Source organism: Hyperolius riggenbachi, chromosome 12 (assembly GCF_040937935.1).
Source record: "Hyperolius riggenbachi isolate aHypRig1 chromosome 12, aHypRig1.pri, whole genome shotgun sequence".
NCBI lineage: Eukaryota > Metazoa > Chordata > Amphibia > Anura > Hyperoliidae > Hyperolius > Hyperolius riggenbachi.
The window spans coordinates 214,499,211-214,521,918 of NC_090657.1; the positions used below are offsets into that span (position 1 = coordinate 214,499,211).

The window sequence follows — 22,708 nt, forward strand, 5'->3', positions numbered from 1 at the left end:
GGGTTAAGAATTAGCTTAGAATGGGCTGTCATAAATCTCTCTAAGGAAAAAAAAACACCTTATCTTTCTGTTTAACATTTACAATCCAGGGGGAGAGAGGAGAAGGAATGGCTCAAGTCATTAACAGAGTCTGACCAGCAATACATTGTTTAGCCCAGCTTGAGTTGTAAAGTGGAAATAATTCTGTTACCTTACTGGATCAGAAATTTTGTCTACATTGTGATCCATGTTTCTCTCACCCCTGGCAATAAACTGAAGCTTGTATCATCGCACACCACAAAGTAAGGAAAATACACAGAGCTCTGGAATTCTGACTGTGTGTGCAGCAAAGCCGGGGCGGCTTCGGAGCAGGAGAAATGATTTATTTTGACATGCAGCCTCTTATCTCTCTCAGGTCCTGGCGCCCTTTAATCCTTTGGATTTTTTTCCGCCCTAGGCCGTGGCCTCTGGGGCCTTTGCAGAAATCCGGCCCTGGCTACACACCAGTACCAGCTTTGTTTCTATTGTATTTGTTTTAAATGTCTTGCCCAAATCTACACTAAACCAAAGTCCGCATTAAGGTGGCCACTAACAATACAATTCACAGAATGATTGTTTACGAACGATTTTTAGTAGGAACGATCGGAAATTATTGTGACCACTAATGGACAAAAATCTCCTAACCAATTCGATCAGATCGACGGGTTCAATCTGTAAATTGGATTGATTTCATTAAAACGGACCTGAACTCAGAGCTGCACTAAGGGCCCGTTAGACTGGAGGCATTTTGTGTTTTTTTTTTTTTTAAGCGCTGGCGATTTTCAAAATCGCCCTGAAAGCACGTGTACAATGATTCTCTATGAGAGAGTTCACAGCTGAGCGGTTAGTTTCCGATCCGCTCAGCAAAGCGGTGTCTGTACCATTTTTGAGGCGATTCTGCCTCAGTGGAAGGTATAGGGAAATCGCAAAACGCTCACAAAATCGCTTTGTCCAGAGATTGCGTTTGCGTTTTTAAGAATACATACATTGTATTTATTCTTTTCCGATTCAAAGAGTTCACTTCCTGACTTGCGTCAGGGAGTGAATTACAAAACCGTTTGGGAAAAGCGCTTAGAAAAGTGCTTTTCACAAATATGCATCGCCCAAGCCTCAAAAAACTGCAAACGCGAACGGACAGGCTATCGTAATGCAATGGGACCAAGGCCTAAAACATATGCAACAGCATAATAACCCTTAAAAAAATTTTTTTGTTACAGCTGCAAGAAATCTGCAGTGTGTCTACTTCCTGCTTTCATGGAAGCAGACATGGGGTCATCCTGTGTTTACCAATTAGCTGCTCTGTCATTGCAGAGGTGATTCCTGAGCTGACACAGATGAAGGATCAAATTACACTGGTAATGAGACAGGCGAAACTCTCTAAATACATACAGCATGCATTTCTCATGTTTTCCTTCTGCCTTGTGCAAGAGTTCAGGTCCACTTTAATCTGATTAGATTGGTTAGGAGGTTTTTTTTTTCCATTAGTGGTCACAAACGTTCATTTCCATTCGTGCATACAAAGAATCGTTCATAAACGATCATTCAGCAAATTGTATCATTAGTGGCCACCTTAAGTCAGTAGGATTGTTATTGAGGTGCAAATACATTTGAGAGGATTAAGAATAATGCTCATTACCGTATCAGAATACAGAACTCTACTAATTCTTATGAAAATCTATTGTAAAATGGACTGATCACATCTTGCAGTAAAAACCTTTCACTGGTGCATATTCGCTCTGCATAGGTTTGCAATAACATTTGCACAATTCTGCAACAACTTAGAATTATTTGCATATTTCAAGTAAAGTAGAAAGTAGGCACTCACCGCCTTTTATACGTCTGAGGCGCAGGAATATGGTGTAATGACGTCCGCTGCTGTCAGGCATAAGTAGTGTTGTTGAACAAGCAGTAAGAAGTGTTGTACTAACATGTCTTTAGAGGTCTGTGCTGTATGGAAGTGAAAACACAGAACACCTACAGATGCCTGCAGTATAAAGCTGGACACTAAAGGCTCATACACACATCAGACTATAGTCTTTGGAAAATGAAAGATCACGGACCAATCTTACCACCCTTCATGTAGTATGAGAGCCATACTCTACACAGTCTTTTCTATGGAGCTGAACTCCACATCAGAAAAAAATCTTTGCAAGATGCTGCACACACAGATGCTGTACAGACACAAAAGATCAGTATCTGCAAAAGATCTGTTCCTGCCAAAAATCCATTCCTGCAAATTGCAATGATAGTCTATGAGATCTGCAGATCATCATACACACATGATTTAACTGACATTCATCTGCAGATCAAGCAATCATCTGCAGATCTGAAAATCCATCCTGGTGGATCTGATCTGCAGATGAATGTCAGTTAAATCATGTGTGTATGATGATCTGCAGATCTCATAGACTATCATTGCAATTTGCAGGAATGGATTTTTGGCAGGAACAGATCTTTTGCAGATACTGATCTTTTGTGTCTGTACAGCATCTGTGTGTGCAGCATCTTGCAAAGATTTTTTTCTGATGTGGAGTTCAGCTCCATAGAAAAGACTGTGTAGAGTATGGCTCTCATACTACATGAAGGGTGGTAAGATTGGTCTGTGATCTTTCAGTTTCCAAAGACTATAGTCTGATGTGTGTATTATCCTTTGCTGAAGACTCGTCTTTTGTTTTTGGACTCTGCGCTGAGCATATATAATTGATGTGTGTATGTGGCCTAAGGGCCTATTTACACTTAATCAGTTGGTGTGCGTTAGTGTGCGTTAGTATGCGTTAGTGCGCATTGGTACACAATTTTTTCCATAGCAGTGCATTGGGAAGAAGATTTCAGTTAAAATGCGTTACGTGTGAAAGGTGCCATAGGGTAACGTGAGCATTACTTTGAAAATCAGCTTTCTTTCAGTTATAACTGAGAGCAACTGATAAAGGATACCCGAAGTGACATGTGACATGTTGAGATAGACATAGGTATGTACAGTGCCTAGCACACAAATAACTATGCTGTGTTCCTATTTTGCTTTCTCTGCCTGAAAGAGTTAAATATCAGGTATGTAAGTGGCTGACTCAGTCCTGACTCAGACAAAAAGGGGAATTTCTTATCAGTGAGGGTCACACTGTAGTCACTTCCTATCTCTTTTCTGCTAGGAAAGTGTTTTATAGTTGGAAATATCAGCCACTTACATACCTGATATTTAACTCTTTTAGGCAGAGAAAGAAAAAAAGGAACACAGCCTAGTTATTTGTGTGCTAGGCCCTGTACATACACATGTCTATCTCAGCATGTCACTTGGGGTATCCAAGCGTAAGTGTAAAAAAGGCCCTTACCTGACGACTCAGGAAGATGGATCCCAGCAACGTCCCCCGAGGACGAGTGTTCCTCGATCCATCTTCCTGCGGGCAGGTACACGCAACGTCACACGATGGGGGCGGACGGGAAGTCATGCGATCGCGGTACTTTGCGCGGAGTTGACGGGGATCTAAAAGATCCGATCCGCCTTGATAGTCATTATGGCCGTGCATCGCCAAACGTCATTGCTTGATGCTTTTTTTCACTACAGGTCCTCTTTAAGTGAACCCCTGTTTTTGACCGATCGTTCATCCTCTTTGGGAAAGCGTTTGTCCAGGTTTGGGCACTTGTCCCAGATGGTAGAAGTCATCTCAGAGAAAGGGAAGCTTTGCTATATGTTCCTGGTAGCAGCAGCTTCCTATCCGGCTGCTTTCACTAATGTATAAATCTTATAAACAGATTTATGGACAGGAAAATATCCCCCTTCCTTTCTTGCATCTTCCTGTATGACTTGTCATGAAATGCTTTCCTCCTTCTCCTCTACAGCTTTCGCAGTGTTCCTGATAGCTTTAAAGGACACCTGAGGTTAAAATAAACGAATGAAATAAACCATTGTATCTATCTTCTCCTAAAAACGACTTTTTAAGATATTCCACAGTTTTATTTTATATTTAATCTACTTTTTAAGTTTTTACTGTTTTATTGTTTTTCTTTTACTGTCTTTTGTTTTATTGACCCGAGGGCCTAGTGCGGGGGAAATTACAAGTAAACTGATCAGTGCAGGACCAAACGGGGGTCGGAGTCCTCATCTGGATGACATCAGCTATACAAGTATGTACACTGTTTATTACACTTGTCTCACCTCGGAATTCCTTTGAGACCTGGTACACACTTTTAGTTATGATTGGCCAATTACTGACCAGTTTTACCACCTCCCTGTAGACCCTCATACTCCATGGAGGTAGTAAAATTGGTCAGTGATTGGCCAATCATAATTGAAAGTGTGTACCAGGCTTTAGGCTTGTCAGATGTGCTCTGAAGCCTGGTACACACTTTCTTTTGATTTTGATTGGCCAAACACTGACCAATTTCACCACCTCCATGTAGTATGAGAGTTCATCTACACAATAGTATTCAAAGTCTGTTGACCCTAAAGACGTTTGAACGTCCGGTCATTTGGATGTCAAATCGGGCGTGTGTACGGTCGGTTGTTCAGCTGATAAGACAGGTTTTGACGGATCCGTTTGGCGGATCATTCGACCGGATGTTCAAGCATCCAAACGACCATTCGTTTGGAAAAATCTGACGTGTGTATGTACCTTACACTACATGGAGGTTATCAAATTGGTGAATCATTGGCCAATCAAAACTGAAGGTGTGTACCAGGCTTAAAGGGGTTCTGTAGCCCTGTATAAAAACAAAAAGTTTCACTTACCTGGGGTTGTCAACCACGTGCCACTCTAACAGACCCCTGTAGATATCCTGTCCCGTGACCTCACTGAAGCCCCCTCTGTTCCCCGCCGCAGGTCACCGTCCAATTATTCGTCTAACAGATGCATCCTCGCTACCGCTCGCGTCTCCGGGAGCTTACTGCGCAGGCACAGTACAAGAAAACTTCGTACTGCGCAAAAAGCTACCAGAGACACGTGCAGGAGCAAAGCCGGCCGCGCAGTCGCAGTGACATTAGTCACTCGTTCCCCCGCCCCCGGGGAACGGAGGATTCTGGAGTGACGGCGCAGGACAAGATATCTGCAGAGGGCCATTAGATTGACACTTGGTTGTCAGCCCCAGGTAAGTGACACTTTTTGTTTTTATACAGGGCTACAAAACTCCTATAACCTTTTCCGGACCGCGCAATGTAAATCCTATGCCACACTTGTGGCTGTCTAAGCCTGAGACGGCATAGGATTTACGCCGCCGGCTGTTTCCGCTCCCGACACAGTCGCGCGCACGCAAGAGGCCAGATTAAGCTGTCATATTACAGCTGACATCTCCCCTCAGTGATCAAGAGCCATCGCGATTGGCTCCTGGTCATGTGATCACTACGATTGCCGATGGGTCGTAGTGATCACTATTACAGCAACGATGGTAGGAGGGGAAGAGGACCAGTACTTACCTTCCTGACGTTCCCTCGGCGATCGGCGCTCCCATCTCTGGCCGGTATCCCTACTCGCTCTGACGCAAGTGTCGGGTCCCACAACAGCAGTGGGAGCGAGGATGCCGGCCAGAGCAGTGGGGGCTAGAGCTGCTCATCACTGGAGCCCGGGAAGTGAGTAAAGGCTGCTGGCAAAACGGGAGACACCTGGCTACACTTGAGACACCATTCCTTACCTAGCCATAGTGGAGATCCGGCTGCCTGACCCCCCCCCCCCCCCCACCCCGTTTGTAAAATGGCCGGGTCCTTAACCTATTTTGGTTCCTGGACGTAGTTTCTACGTCCAGGAACCATGCGCGCTACCGCGTGCTCCCGCGACCGATCGCGCGCATGCACGCGCACTCCCGGCCGCGGATTCGGTAGCCAGGCAATCAGTGTATCGGGCTATGGTGCCCGATCACTGATTCCTCTCCCCCGCTGAAAAAGCGACAGCTTCTCTCGGAAGCTGTGCTTTTTCTGGCTGTTCCCTTCCCGATGCGTCACTCTAAGCGTGTGCTACGCTTAGAGTGACGTCATGTAAACAAACTCATGGCCGCCATCTTGTGGCTAAAAAGTAATACTACACCTGTAAGAAAAAATAAATAAAAATTAACAGACATTTACATTATAAATCTATTGTTTACCTCCCACCCTCCCAAAACTACCCAAATAAAATGTTTACTATAAAAAAAACAAAAAACATGTAAATAAAAAAAAAAAACATGTAAATATTTACCTAAGGGTCTAAACTTTTTAAATATCAATGTAAAGATGAAATATTTCTATATTTTTTTATTTTAAACTTGTAAATAGTGATAGATGCAAAATGGAAAAAAATGCACCTTTATTTCCAAATAAAATATTGTCGCCATACATTGTGATAGAGACATAATTTTAACGGTGTAATAACCGGGGCATATGGGCAAATACAATACGTGAGTTTTAATTATGGAGGCATGTATTATTTTAAAACTATAATGGCTGAAAACTGAGAAATAATGAATTTTTCCATTTTTTTCTTATTCTTCCTGTTAAAATGCATTTACAGTAAAGTGGCTCTTAGCAAAATGTACCCCCCAAAGAAAGCCTAATTGGTGGCGGAAAAAACAAGATATAGATCAGTGCATTGTGATAAGTAGTGATAAAATTATAGGCTAATGAATGGGAGGTGAACATTTCTCACGTGAAAACGACGGAACGCGAATGGGTTAAAGATAAACTCTGACCAAGAATTGAACTTTATCCCAATCAGTAGCTGATACCCCCTTTTACATGAGAAATCTATTCCTTTTCACAAACAGACCATCAGGGGGCGCTGTATGACTGATATTGTGGTGAAACCCCTCCCACAAGAAACTCTTGAGGACCGTGGTACTCCTGGCAGTTTCCTGTCTGTGAAGCTTGTTGCATTGTGGGAAATAGTTAACAGCTGTTTCCAACTGCTGAAAAAAGCATGCAGCAGCTACATCACCTGCCAACAGTAAGGCCCAGTGCACACCAAAACCGCTAGCAGATCCGTAAAACGCTAGCGGTTTTGGGAGCTGATTTCAGAGCGATTCTAGGTATGTTTAGAGAGGTTTTCTAAACATACCTAGCGGTTTTGGGTGCGTTTTTGTGTAGCAGATTACACATATTGTTACAGTAAAAGCTGTTACTGAACAGCTTCTGTAACAAAAATGCCTGGCAAACCGCTCTGAAGTAGCGTTTTTCAGAGCGGTTTGCGTTTTTCCTATACTTTACATTGAGGACGAAACGCTTCCGAAAACCGCAAACGCGCAGCAGGAGGCGCGTTTGTGGCTTGGCAAAAACCGCAAACCGCCGGTGTGCAGTTCCTATGGAATCGCAATCTGCTGCATTTTTTTTTTAGCGATTGTGGTTCTGTATTGTTCAGTAAAATTGAATGGTAATTTGCAATCGCACCAAAGAATCACCCAGCATACCGGAAACAAAAATTGTGTTTATTTCTTCTGCTTTTGGCAATTTGCAGTGCAGTCCCTTCTGTCCCTTCAGGTACAGACAGGCCCTCTTTCCACACGCCAGCGTTCCGTTAATTGCTGCATGTGATTCTGGCGTGGCCCGTGCCCTCGCTGTACCCTCTGAGATTCTTGGCACGGAATCAGCTGCTCTTCTCATCAATCCCCCGGGGAAGCCATCTTGGCTTAGAGCCTTTTATAGCGATACCACGCCAGATCCTGTGAACTGGGCCGCCGACCGCCAGAGCCTGCAGCCTTCTGAGATTGGGTTACTCCTCTGTGTCTGTGCCAGATCTTACCCCCTCCCCTCCTCCCCTCCAACAGCTCCAACACTGAGGAGTTTGTACTCATATCCAACCAGGCTTAAAGTGAACCTGAGGTGAGAGGGATGTGGAGGCTGCCATTTGTATTTCCTTTTAAGCAATACTATTTGCCTGGCTGTCCTGCTAATCCTCTGTCACTAATACTTTTAGCCATAGACACTGAGCATGCAGCAGATCGGATACTCTGGCTCAAATTTTACTGGATTAGCCATGTGCTTGTTCCAGGGTTTGATTCAGATGCTACTTACAGTATGCCAGAAGATCAGCAGGGCTGCCAGGCAACTGGCATTGATTACAAGGAAAGGCATATGGCAATCTCCTTATTCCTCTCACCTCAGGTTCCGAGTGGACCTGAACTCAGAACTTCCTCCCTGCTTTAAGGGCTTGTTTACACCTAGGATGTTTTTTTTGTTTATTTTTTCTTTTTTTTTTAAGCACCGGCGATTTTCTAAATCATTCTGAAAGCGCTTGTGCAATGATTCCCTATGAGAGTGTTCTCATCTGAGCAGTTTGTTTCCGATCTGCTCAGCAAAGGGCTGCCTGTACAATTTTCTGAGCGTTTTTGCTCAATAGAAGGTATAGGGAAATTGCAAAGCGCTTGAAAAAAGCGATTTGTATAGTGATTTCCTGAGCGCTTTTTTATGAATAAATTGTATTTATTTTTTTGCGGGTGAAAGAGTTCACTTCCTGACTGATGTCAGGAAGTGAAAACACGAAATCACTCTGAAAAAGCGATTTTCTAAGCGCAAAAAGCAGGGAAATGCGGAGAAAAAAAAACTCTTAATCGATCAGCTACTGGGGGTCAGCTACGGACGCACTCCCTCTATGCCTTGTGGGGGTCCCGGTGATCAGACATGGATGCTTCCCCTCTATGCCTTGTGGGGGTCCTGGGCCGGGGGTCAGCTACGGATGCTCTCCCTCTATGCCTTGTGGGGGTCCCGGGGATCAGATATGGACGCTTCCCCTCTATGCCTTGTGGGGGTCCTGGGCCGGGGCTCAGCTACAGACTACTCTCTCTCTGTGCCTGGTGGGGGGTCCCGGGGGTCAGCTACGGACGCTCTCCCTCTATGCCTTGTGGGGGTCCCGGGGATCAGATATGGACGCTTTCAGCATGTAGTGTTGGTGGTGGTATAGCGGTTAAGAGAGCTATCTACCATGCACTCAGACCTGGGTTCAATTCCCGGCCAAGGTATGTAAGCTGGCTTTTGAAAGCCTACAAATCTTTAAGCAAGCTCATTTTTCTCTAGGATATATCATAATGGTACATGCTAGGCTGCCTTCCGCATGTAGTGTTGGTGGTGGTATAGCGGTTAAGAGAGCTATCTACCAAGCAGACCTGGGTTCAATTCCTGGCCAAGACATATAAGCTGGCTTTTGAAATTCTACAATTCCCTGAAAGATGTGACCCTCCTCCCTCCGGGAGGGAGAGAGGGGAGAGGGAGGAGGGAGAGAGGGAGAGAGTAATATAAGGAACAAACCTAACTAAACTCTTCCTAGCAGAGTCTGTCAGCAGCTGTCCCTTAACTAATTAGTGTAGGCAGACTAGTGAGTAAAAAGGCACAAGGACCTCGCCTTTTATAAGGGGGGTGGGGCTCTAGGAGTGAGTGCAGTCTGATTGGCAACAATGTGCCTGCTGACTGTGATGTAGAGGGTCAAAGTTCTGCTCAATAGAGCATTATGGGGCGAATCGAACTTCCGGGAAACCACCCGAAGTTCGCCTGGAACCGTTCGGGACATCTCTAGTCAGATATGGATGCTTCCCCTCTATGCCTTGTGGGGGTCATGGGGCCGGGGGTCAGCTACAGACGCTCTCTCTCTGTGCCTGGTGGGGGGTCCCGGGGGTCAGCTACGGACGCTCTCTCTCTATGCCTTGTGGGGGTCCCGGGGGTCAGCTATAGATGCTCTCCCTCTATGCCTTGTGGGGGTCCCGGGGGACAGACATGGATGCTTCCCTCTGTCTTGTTGGGGGTCCCGGGATCAGCTACGGACGCCCTCTCTCTGTGCCTGGTGGGGGGTCCCGGGGGTTAGCTATTCAGGGCCAGATTACCGACCAGGCAACAAAAGCAGTCGCTTGGGGCCCCATTCAGAGTCAAAGGGGCCCCATTAGCACATAAACCAGCCCTTGCCATCCTGTCAGCGGTGGCTGGATGGTATAATGGTTAAAGAGACTCTGAGCAGTGCAGTAACTATGGAAAGATGCATATCATTTTAAAGCTCTCTTTCTCCTCTTTCCAATGATATCTAAATGGCTGCTCTATGCCTTTTAGTTTTCGATATTCTCGCGATTGAAATCGCGGCCACCGGACGACTTTTCTCCAAAGTCAGCGGTGGCTGGATGGTATAATGGTAAAGGGACTCTGAGCAGTGCAGTAGCTATGGAAAGATTCATATCATTTTAAAGCTCTCTTTCTCCTCTTTCCAATGATATATAAACAGCTGCTCTATGCCTTTTAGTTTTCGATATTTTCGCGATCAAAATCGCGGCCACAGGACGACTTTTCTCCAAAGTCAGAGGTGGCTGGATGGTATAATGGTTAAAGGGACTCTGAGCAGTGCAGTAACTACGGAAATATGCATATCATTTTAAAGCTCTCTTTCTCCTCTTTCCAATGATATCTAAACGGCTGCTCTATGCCTTTTAGTTTTCGATATTTTCGCGATTGAAATCGCGGTCACAGGATGACTTTTCTCCAAAGTCAGCGGTGGCTGGATGGTATAATGGTTAAAGGGACTCTGAGCAGTGCAGTAACTATGGAAAGATTCATATCATTTTAAAGCTCTCTTTCTCCTCTTTCAATTGATATATAAACAGATGCTCTATGCCTTTTAGTTTTCGATATTTTCGCGATCGAAATCGCGGCCACAGGACGACTTTTCTCCAAAGTCAGCGGTGGCTGGATGGTATAATGGTTAAAGGGACTCTGAGCAGTGCAGTAACTATGGAAAGATGCATATCATTTTAAAGCTCTTTTTCTCCTCTTTCCAATGATATATAAACAGCTGCTCTATGCCTTTTAGTTTTTGATATTTTCACGATCGAAATCACGGCCACAGGATGACTTTTCTCCAAAGTTGGCAGCTCGATTCAGCACAATGCAATGAAATATAAGGAACCCAGGGGGATATAATTACAAACATCATGCTGGTAGGTGTGAGGATGTAATGAATAAGTTGTGGGTATGCTTAAAGGCATATCCACAGGCACTGCTTGGAGTCCCTTTAAGGGCTCTGCCGCTGACACAGGAGACCAGGGTTCGAATCTCAGCTCTGCCTGTTTAGTAAGCCAGCACCTATTGAGTAGGAGACCGTAGGCAAGTCTCTCTAACACTGCTACTGCCTATAGGGCGCGTCCTAGTGGCTGCAGCTCTGGCGCTTTGACTCCACCAGGAGAAAAGCGCGATATAAATGTTATTTGTCTTGTCTTGTCAAATGATGCCGTGCGCTGCTGATTGTCTTCAGAGCCAGGCTCTCCTCCTAGGTCCCCCTCCTGCTACTGTGCGCTCTGTCGCTGCCCACTCCACCCTCCCTTCCCACAGAGAACCACAGCTGCAGCAAGAATGATAGCAGCAGATGGCAAACGCTCACTCACCTATCCATGATCCATGCAATAGAGATCCCGTCATCTGAAACCCATCTGTCTCTTCTACAGTGCAGCCGCTCGCTCTGAACTTCCTCAGATCAGACATGAAGTAGGAAGTAGTAATAGTAGTAGTAACAGAGCGGCAGCACTCTAGAGGAGACAGATGGGCTCCGGATGACGGGACCTCTATTGCTTGGATCGCAATAGGTGAATGTGATTCATCTGGTGCTGTCATTCTCCCCCACTGCGGCTGCCTTCTCTGCTGGACTATCGTATTCACTGGGATGGAGGCTGCATGGTGGCTGTCTAGTTTGGGGGGAAATTGGTTGTTCGGTGGTGGGATTGGTTATGTAATTCTGTCTGGGGAACGGCTTCCAGGTTGGCGGTGTCCAGAGCTTTCTGCTATTGCCAGGCTGGAGATGCAGGGAGAAAGTGCTGCTGCTGTGATATCTGGCGCCCTCTTCACAGGGGTGCCCCAGCCCCTGAGTGCAAATGTCCCAGCCATTCATCTCTCACTCTGCATTTTGCCGCTGCTATTCCCTGCATTGTCCACCCACAGAGGAAAGCGTGCTGTTGCCCATAGCAACCAGTAGCTCGGCTGCCCCGGTGTGTGCGGCATGTTGCTGTGCAGCTGCATCTTCTGATTCTATTACGACATGATGGGGGGCCCAAATCAGTTACTTTGCTTAGGGCCCCATTTAGCCTTAATCCGGCTCTGGCTATGGACGCTTCCCCTCTATGCCTTGTGGGGGTCCCGGGGGTCAGATATGGACGCTTCCCCTCTATGCCTTGTGGGGGTCCTGGGCTGGGGGTCAGCTACGGACGCTCTCCCTCTATGCCTTGTGTGGGTCCTGGGCCGGGGGTCAGCTACGGACGCTCTCTCTCTATGCCTTGTGGGGGTCCTGGGCCGAGGTCAGCTACGGACGCTCTCTCTCTATGCCTTGTGGGGGTCAGCTACGATTTTCTCCCTCTATTCCTGGTGGGCTACACAAAGTTGTGAGTGTATGAAGAGCCCTGCAGAGTCAGAATTTCGGTGTGAATAACACAGGGCACCGAGGCCTGAAGGGGAAGGAAATCCTAATTTGTATTTATTATTTCTGCTGAGGTCAGTGGGGGCGCTGCGTTGGCAGAGGAACTGGATCGTTTATTGGGGGGAGTGAAATGCTGCAGGAAATTTGCTGTTATGTGGAAATAGCAGATAGCGGGGGTGGAATTTGCTTGGGGGATGGGGGGGAAATGCTAAACGAAAATAGGCTGATAAAATCTGTAGCCTGACAAAAAGCAGAAACAAATTACGGAACAATTTTTTTTCTTGTCCTGTGGTCAGTTAACACACGTCCACCTTTATAGGCCCTTGGATAGGTTGTCAGATAACTTGTGTTTACAGGCTTCCCTCTCCTTAGGTGAATATGTGTTTCTGGTCAGGAGCCCCTGCACCAGCTGTGTTCTGCTGCACAGAATCCCAGAGCTTCAGGCTGTTACCTCAGAGTTCTATTTGTGCCCCGCCCACATCACTCCACCCCTTCCCCCTCCCCCGAGCCATCACTCTAGTTGGAAAATCCAGTATGCTCAGTAATCTGAGCATCATGGACAGGGCCGGTTCTACCATGCAGCGCAATTTACGAGCTTCAGTGCGGCAGTAATTAGAGGGTGACAAGAGCCGGTTCCCCCCTGCAAATGATCCCCTCACTTGAAAATAAATCTTGCTGCTTCAAGTGAACCCGAGGTGAGAGGGATATGGAGGCTGCCATACTTATTTCCTTTTAAGCAATTCCAGTTGCCTGGCAGCCCTGCTGATCCTCTGCCTATAATACTTTCAGCCATAGCCCCTGAACAAGCATGCAGCAGATCAGGTGTTCCTGACAATATTGTCAGAGCTGACAAGATTAGCCGCATGCTTGTTTCTGGTGTGATTCAGACACTACTGCTTCAAAATAGATCAGCAGGGCTGCCAGGCAACTGGTATTGCTTGAAAGGAAATAAATATGGCAGCCTCCATATCCCTCTCATCTCGGGTTCACTTTCATTTCCCCAGCCCCCTCCTGGGCAGCAGAGACCCGATATAGCATAGATGCCGTGTTACTAACTCGTTCTCAGCATTCCAGCGATGGGATCTCCAGCTGGTCGTTAAGCGCCCCGTATCCATGGCTACAGCGGTACCACATGTGACCTGTTAGTACGTTCTGCCGGGTAACATGACATGAGGCGCCGCTGTATTTAGAGAGGAAGATCAACATCTGTTGGGAGGTTGTATGTTCTCCCAGTGTCTGTGTGGGTTTCCTGGAAATTAAATATCATGCTATATTTTCAAGGGAAGGAGAGCGAGGAGGCAGGGAGGCATTTGAGGAGATGCACCAGTATACGACATCTCTGGGGGAGGAGGCAGCAAACAGTCTATAACCCGCCCTGATCATGAATGCACACAATGTTTACTTCCAAAACAGTGATTGGAAGCAGAAGGAAACCGCAGAAAAATGCACCCTGTAGGGATTTAGCCAGTTTAGCCTAATCCCCCCCTTATCTGTGACTAAGCACAAGTTGTAATTTGATCTTTCAGCTGTGTCAGCTCAGGAATCTCCTCTGCCACAGCAGAGCAGCTAATTTGTAAGCACAGGATGTTAACCCTATGTCTGCTTCCATGAAAGCAGGAAGTAGACACACTGCAGATTTATTGCAGGACTTGTATCAGCTGTAACAAACAAAATGTTTTGTTTTATACTGTTATTAACTGTTATGTTAACAGTATAATGTTATTATACTGTTGCTTAATAGAGAGGAAGTTGTGAGTTCAGGTTCGCTGTAAATCAGTAAACATTATAAAAATGGACACTGCCAAAAACAGTAAAGAGGAACTCCAGTGAAAATAATGTAATAAAAAAGTGCTTCATTTTTACAATAATTATGTATAAATGATTTAGTCAGTGTTTGCCCATTGTAAAATCTTTTAAATCCCTGATTTACATTCTGACATTTATCACATGGTGACATTTTTACTGCTGGCAGGTGATGTTGCTGCTGCATGTTTTTTTGGCAGTTGGAAACAGCTGTAAACAGCTATTTCCCACAATGCAGCAAGGTTCACAGACAGGAAACTGCCAGGAGTGCCACGGTCCTCAGAGTTTCTTGTGGGAGGGGTTTCACCACAATGTCAGTCATATAGCGCCCCCTGATGGTCTGTTTGTGAAAAGGAAAAGATTTCTCATGTAAAAGGGGGTATCAGCTACTGATTGAGATAAAGTAAAATTTTTGGTCGGAGTTTCTCTTTAAGTTCTAATTTTCTCTCTCCCGACGTGTTTAATTACTTCCGGCGTATCAAGTCATTTCTGAGACAGGCGGAGCTCTGACAAGTAAATGATTAGCCAGTCTGAAACTTCGGAAATATTCTTTAGTAATGATCTCTCTCTGCACCTCGGGCAAAGGCCAATAGCTGACGGCTGTATATCGGGACACAGTGGCCGGGCAGTATATCTTAAAGGGCCACTGAACATTTATTACAAGCAAGGATGAGCGAGCAAAACTTTCAAGTTCGATCTTGTGGCAAATCGGTCCCCAATCTCACTAAAGGTGGCCACACACCATACAATTTTTTTAAATATCTGTTCAATTCAAGAATAGCAATCAATTTTTTACTGATTGTAACTATTCAAAAATCTGACCAATGTACCACACACCTATGTTTATTTTTTCCCCAATCATGAATAAAATTATTGGAAGCTCACAAGAAAATTGATTGGAACTGTACATCAAGTAATTGACAATCCATCACACACACCATACAATTCTTGATAAAGTTGGTCTGAAATTTCCAACATGTTCAATATCCAAAAATCGTAAAAAAAAAAAATCAGGAAATTTGATCTGATTTATCAATCAAAGAAAAGCTCTCGATTTTTGAGATGATCGAAATTATCGAATTGGTGAAAAATATGATCTTTTAATTGTATGGTGTGTGGCCATTAATGGTACAATGTTTTCATCAGATGCGATCTGAATGATTGTAGCTAATCGTAAGGCAATTATCGATTGTTCCCATTAATACAACGATTTAAGAAGGTTTTTACATTCCGATTCGATCATAAAATCTAACTTTCAGATCAATCATTCTTCCTTTACCGATCGACCAAAGAATTGTATCACATCGATTTGCACCACAAACCGCACAGTTTTCTATACAATTTGATCATAAAAAGTGCAAGATCAAATCTGAAGGAAAAATTGTACCGTGAATGAGGACTTTTACTGAGTGTCTCGTGAGATCGGCAAGCAATCCTCAGCGTCAAGGGTTTTCCATAAAAACAATTGTGAATAGATTGTAAAAAAAGGATCGTGGTTTTCCGTAAAAACAAACTATTCTTAGATCGTATGCATAGCAATCAAAGACATGATTTACCCCTTCAGTTTACGATTATTTTTACTATTTACAAATGCTTTTCTATTAAATTGGACAGTTTGGGGAAACTTATTCTTGAGGACCAATCAGAAAACATCTCAAAACGACTAGCGACTAATTCACTCATTCCCAATGACAAGCCACATACAAACATTTAGGTAACGTTTATGAGTGACTAGGGAAAGGTTCCTGAGAGTTACTGCTCAATCCCATGACAAGAGGTGCTGTTTCTATGGAAACAGTATGCCAGATAAGTGGTTAGTACTCTCAGCTTACAGCTGAACCAAGCAAAATGGATGAAATTACTTTTGATTGTCCCAATGCCAGGCAGCATACAATTTGTATAAACTTTGCATGCAAGATTGTATTACTAACATCTCAGTGACCATCTCTGTGGCTTGAGAGCAGACTTGTTTGAATCCCATGCAAAATCACATTCAGTAGAAGTCTATGGCTGGGGCCCTCTGACAGCTTGCAGCCACGCTCTCCTTCGTGAATAAGTGTGGCCATATTACGCATGTGCGAGTATGTGCAGGCGCCGTCCGTACTTTCACAGGTGCTTGCTCACGAAGGGGAGAGTGGCTGCGAGAACGTCTGACAAGCTCTACGTTCAGAGGGTTCAAACGTGGCAACGGCGTGGACGAGGAGGACATTGAGAGCCACTGGACTATTCAGAGGCTTTCTTCTACCTAGGTAAGTATCTAACTTTATAGACCCCACCCCCCAAGACTAAAGACTAAAGGTTCACTTAAAAGGGAACCTGAACCAAGTAAAACTATTTCAAATTAACACATGATGTACCTGCAAATGAATATTACATACTAACCTCCCCGTCAGTTCCTCTCAGAAACTCACCATTTTCTTCTTAGGATTCCTTCCCGTTCTAACAAGATTTTGTCAGAACTGAAATGTATCAGTTGCTGCCAGTTATCTATTAGTTGCTGTCAGTTATAACTGAAAGGACAACTGATGAGCAAGGTAATATCCATATGGTGCATGTATACGTCCAATGTTACAGTTTAACAGAGTGCTGACCTGGAAGGTGTTATGGGGGGTAATGCCAATTCTCAAAACGGAGTACGGAGAATTCCTTGGATCACAGTGGAGAAACAGGAAGTGGGAGAGGAGAGAGAGATTGATGAATAGACTACAGCAGGAGGTAAGTATGACGTGTGTAAGTGTATTTTGACTTTATTTTTCACTGCAGGTTTGCGTAAGTGTAAGTGGCTTGAACTTGGACCAACCAAATGCAGTCTTTGTGGCATTCATCAGCCCATTTTCAAGCTGTATACTTTTCCCATAAAAGTCCATCAGCTCCATCAGTCCAACATTATTTGCAGGTCAATGGTCATGATGGGGGAGGGGCTCAACACCGCTCATTTCCCTTCGTCTGTTTTTTGTTTGCTATGCCAATAAAGTTCATTTTGAATGCGAATTTGAGAGAGCGTGGAAAACATATGACGTGAGAATGGAAACTTTCTATGTACAGATCATGGCGGAGACGCCGTGATCATATATCACTGAGGTTGGTGGAAAGTCACCATTGTTCAGTTTCCAGTTCTGTGCTGCATACCGTGGAGCACATCAGCCAGCGGCTGGCTGTCACCTCGTGCCGACGTGGCAAATGTCCATAATCAACGGGGAGAGATGGCAGCGCATCCTAAGACCTGGCAGTATTTGACTGACTACCAACAGAGGCGTGCAGAGCCCCCTAGAGGCAACACACACACACACACCTTGTATTCAAATCAGATACTACAACTATGCACCAGACCCCTAACCCTACCTGCAAACATAAAATATCAAATGGGTGCAGCTAGCCATAAAGTAAACTTACATATTTTTAGACAGCAGAGAGAGGCGGCAATGCTTCAGAAACAGGCTGCATCTGATTGGCTACCGGCTTAGGTGAGCAGAGCCTTATAACAGGCAGGGTACACATCTTGCAACAGGTGCACCAAATTATCATTAATGGAGGATGTTACATTCCAAAAACTGTTTGCATGCAGTGTTCCATACTGCCTAGGTTCTCAACGTGTGGTACGCGTACCCCAGGGGGTACTTCTGATGGTTCCAGGGGGTACTCGGGCTTTATATTCTTAACCAAGAATAACAAATTTAGAGTTTTAGAAAATGATAAATATTAAACAACACCAAATTAGTGTTTTAGCTAATTAAAAACAATAGTGCATGCTTGAAAATTGTTTAGAAATAAGTACCATGCATTATGTTCAAATATATGTTTGTCAAGGGGTACTTGTGATAAGGTTTACTATGCTAGGGGGTACTTTGTGAGGTCAGGGTTTTAAAAGGGGTACAACCTAATAAAATGTTGAGAAACACTGCCATACTGGACCCTTCCACCGCGATGAGGCCTTTCTCCTGGAAGGGACCCTAACCTCTAACTAAATACCAATCGAGCATAGTGTGAACTTGGGAGCAGCTGGCCATAAAATGGTTTACACATTTTTTTTTTAGACAACTAGGGAGAGATCAGTAACCAGTCCAGGAAAATCTGGAAGGAGTTTTGCGCTGGGTTTTGGTATGTCCCAACTTTCAAGGCAGCTGACGACATCACATGACCCCCTGTAGGCTCAGTATCACATGACTAGGGACAGCCAATGAGTTATAAATTCAATAAATTAGTTGATGCAGAACTATGTCAAGTTTTATGCAGCTTGAAAAGGGACCAATCAAATGCAATGATGGCTTGGTCCATTTTCAAGCTGCATAAGTTTCCATAATTTTTCATCAACTCAGAATTATTTGCACCTCAAGGACCTCAAGGACCATCCTCATGCATGGACTTCTCTAGGCAGTGGTTCATTATCACATGACAGTCTTCAGGTGACACTTCATTATCACATGACCCCCACTAAGTGTCACATGACTCTTCGGTTAGAGGTTTAACATTACCTAAACTGCAGTATAGTAAAGCAACCACAAGCTGTCACTGTGTGGAATGAGATAATGATCTTTATGGTATTGTTGTTTCCAGTATTCACTCTCTATGTTCCTCTCTGTTGTAAGTATAAACTGCACTGCCCGATGGTGGTGTATGATATATCTCTGCATGTTTTTCTTCAGTAAAGAGTTCTAGCTAGTTGTACTGGCAGCCTATCTGTGTGTACAGAACACCCTGCTCGATTATCTTCTAGTCCTTCTATGCCCTTCTGTCTGGCCTCCCTATGACCCGAATAGCCCCACTGCAGTCCATCATGAATGCAGCAGCCAGAATTATCCACTGCTCCCATCGCTCCACCATGGCGGCTCCCCTCCTAGAATCCCTCCACTGGCTTCCTATCCAGTCCAGAATCAGATTCAAGATACTGTGTCTGACCTACAAATCTGTCCACAAAACCTGTCCAATCTACATTTCTGATCTTATTCAGAGGTACACACCTAACCGCTCACTCTGCTCTTCCAATGAACTTCGCCTGACCGTCCCCCGTATCACCCAGTCCCATGCACGCCTCCAGGACTTCTCAAGATCTGCTCCAACACTCTGGAACTCTCTACCTCCACCCATTAGGGCAGGCCCCTCCTTCAACATCTTCAAGAAGGCCCTCAAAACTCACCTTTTCACTCTGGCCTACCACCCCTCACAAGTGCTCTAAACCCACAGCTGAACTCTGGTCCCCCTACCTTTCGTGTCCCTACCTCTCCCTCTAGATTGTAAGCCTTTGGACAGGGTCCTCCTCCTTTTGTGTCCCAACTGATCATGCACCTCCATTACTGTGCACCCATGCTATGCATCTGAGTGAACCTAACTTGCCTAATCTCTATGCTCCCCTCCAGTGACTGACTAAGCATTACCTTGTACTCATACTGTGCTGTGTGATCTGGTTTTCTTGTATTCCTGTATTGTCATATTGCTGTATGTCACCCCTAAATATTGTCTGTAACCTAAATTAATGTTCAGCGCTGCGTAATATGTTGGCGCTTTATACATACAATAAATAATAATAATAATAGTCCTCCTGGCTTCATACAGTATCAGGCTGCTGTTATATAGCAGTTGAAAGGTATGTTATTGGCAGGGCCTACTAAAAAGTCACAATTGCCATGCTTCGGGAATAAATGCTGTCCAGAGGTTTGTTTAAATATTGTTTTTTTATTTTATGCATTGACCAGACACAAAAACATACAACCATAGGCACGAGGACACATCTGGAGTGTGAGAATCTCTCAAGAATTCCTGTTTGATTTAAATAGCGCTCAGCAACACACGCATACACTTACGCAAACCGGAGGCGCAGCAGCCCCGACCGGCGGACGCCCCGGAAACGCCAACGCAGAAAATGTACGTTCCCCATGCAACAGCCACGCCTATACCCCATACACACAACCCCACATTCTCACGCAAAACAAGAAGTGTGTAAAAATAACACTCTTTACATTCATTTTATACAGCATGTCAGGTAAATAAAACAGACATAAAAATATTGATTTAATCTCACCGTGACCGGCGGCGACCCCACGCTTTACAGGTGAAATGAAGGGCTGTTACACCAGTTGCAGCTTATTCTGTAAAGCAGGGCACTAAGGGGTAAAAATCAGAACGGCCAATCAAAAACAGACTTTGGTCTATGGATGCTGAAGGAGCGTAAGGTGGATTCTGATTGGTTCTGATGAAATACCGATATTGGCCCTCTGCTTTACTGAATAAGCTGGGCGGTTGTGTTCCTTAAAGGCACTAAAACACTCAGCAGGGTGTCGAAAACAGCGAAATGCTTTCCTGTTATTGCCATGGGGATGTAAAAAGGCTTGGGGGGGGGGGGGGGTTACCGCCAACTGAAAGGACAATTCCTTGAAGCGTCACTGGTTCAGGCATAAAATAAAAGGATTTGTAATTTATACCGGTGATTGTATTAGCAGCAAAATGTATGAACATACTTCAAACTTTGTCTACACTACAACAGGTGTAACTTAAAGGGGGGGGGGGGGTGCAACCCCTGTAACCGCGTGGCAACTGAGGCTGGGCAATTTCCTATCCTCCACTACAGTGTCTCTTTACTCTCCCTGCCGGTGTCTTCTCCCTGCATCACTCTCCTGCTCTGACATCACAAGAGCCCCGCCCTGTACGGTGGAATAAGGTAAGAAGCAAAGCAGGATCATCCACAAAGGGGACCTAGGCAGGTGCTTGGGGTCTAGTGGGTGTCAGAGGGCCCAACAGCCAATTTCTATGTCCCGCCTCCCAGCTCAGATTGCCAAAAGGACCGTCAAAGGTAAGCCAAAGCTATCACCTTGCCTAGGACCCCATTTCATCTCAATCCATCATTGATAAGAAGGGGCAGTGGAGAGGGTGAGGGGCTTTGTTATACTCGAAAACATAAATATATTTGGTGGAAATCCATCCGAGGGGTAGCATTGCTATGAGGAGGCAGGGAAAAGGTGCCATACTGGCCACAAATGTAATAGGTGGGCAGAGTCACAGTGGATAGTAGCCGCAATTGTTAAACAACCCCTGGGTGTGTGATTGCTGTGGTGGGGAACTATTTTAAATATTAATTGGGAGGGGCCCATGATTGGAACACTGACTATAGCTACATACACAAATTAGATTTCTGGTTTGACTGTTTCAGGCGATAGTTTACTAACAATCCCTGAACAGATGGGGTACTTGCTTCTCCACTGAGCAGCCTGTTCTGTCCTATGGCGAGGGAAGCTTAAAATAAAATTTAGCTGCAATAAATGATATCATTTGAGAATACTTTTAACTACTGCATCATGGAACTTTCCTTAAAATAAACAAAAAACAGGACCTGTCTGCTGTATCCACAGAAGGCAGCCATCTTGTGACATAAACCAACTCCCGTGACGATTTGGCCAAATGAACAGTGACATCAAATAAAAAACAACCCTAACGTGCATGGGAGGAGTCTGGTTTTTTGAAGTGGGGGGAGACACACAACTGAGTTGGGTGTGGTATCTAGAATATTACAAACTTAGGCAGGGACCAGACGAGTCTTGAGCAGAATAATGCTCTCTTGTGGGTTTCCATCTGTCCTTGTATCACGGAGGTAACAGAACTTGTGGTTAATGAAGACAGGAAAGATACTCCCATGGTGCACTAGTAGAGGAAGCATCAAGTTCATTATTTTGGACAATTAAAGACACTTATCCCTTCCAACACATTGATGAAAAACAGCCCCCCTGGGAAACAAGCCATTGTAATAGCCCAAAATGGCTGCCTTTAGAGTCTACAGGCAAAACGCATCCTTAAAAACAAAATAATTTTTGTGCAAATAAAGCATGAACCGTAAATGCCTGAAGTAACCCCATATTAACCCGGAAATGACTAATCTTGACCTTATCGTGACACCTGACCCCGTCATTCACTTCTGAAATCATCTGGCTGCCAGTGTCCGCAGACAGCCGTGAGATCATAAAGAGTTGACAGCAACATATACAAGTCCACAGTTTAAAGTCTTTTCTTCTATTGCTTGGTACATTTGCTTCCTGAACATCAGCTGGCTTTTAGGTGGATTTTGAAATGACGGAGATAGCCAAGAAGGGGCGTGGCAGCTGCAAGTCCAGTAATCAGGTAGCCCTCATTTTTCAGAGACATCTGATTGGTCAGGAGATATTGAATAGTATTGTTAGCGACTTGGTCCCTCTCACCATTGGCTGTACGGAGAGTTTGCCTAAAAAGGAAGAAGAAATGTAAAAGTCATAAAAATTAAAATCCAAAAGTCCGAGTTCAACTACGATTTCTAAATATTGATTTAATGCACTTTAAGTCCGCTTACTAAACTTTGGATGAAAAAAAATGTTTACGCAAAATGAAAAAGGAAACAAAAGTATAATGCACCGTGAATTCCTACATTCTCTGCACATTCTGGTTTCCACCCGTATCCCAAAAACATGCGATTGTTGGCAAATTATCTGGTAAACCCGAAAATTACACTGTTAGGAGCTTCTAATAAAATTAGGATGCTTATTAATGATCGATTTTCCCCAACGACTGTCTGATCCAATCGTTGCGATTGATCAGAAACG

At 44.6% G+C, this 22,708-nt stretch overlaps 2 protein-coding genes across 2 annotated transcripts in view; one reads left to right on the forward strand and one right to left on the reverse strand.

The window, feature by feature from the left end:
- Positions 1 to 22,708, forward strand: part of BTBD17 (BTB domain containing 17) — a 530,053-nt gene that overhangs the window by 34,402 nt on the left and 472,943 nt on the right. The window contains exon 3 of the mRNA XM_068263563.1: positions 4,048 to 4,137. The gene's annotated coding sequence lies outside the window, so the exon portion shown is untranslated. The remainder of the gene's footprint in view (positions 1 to 4,047; positions 4,138 to 22,708) is intronic.
- GPRC5C (G protein-coupled receptor class C group 5 member C) overlaps positions 19,801 to 22,708 on the reverse strand; it is a 50,131-nt gene continuing 47,223 nt past the window's right edge. The window contains exon 5 of the mRNA XM_068263565.1: positions 19,801 to 22,353. Within this exon, the coding sequence (XP_068119666.1) occupies positions 22,327 to 22,353 (27 nt within the window). The 3' untranslated portion in view covers positions 19,801 to 22,326. The remainder of the gene's footprint in view (positions 22,354 to 22,708) is intronic.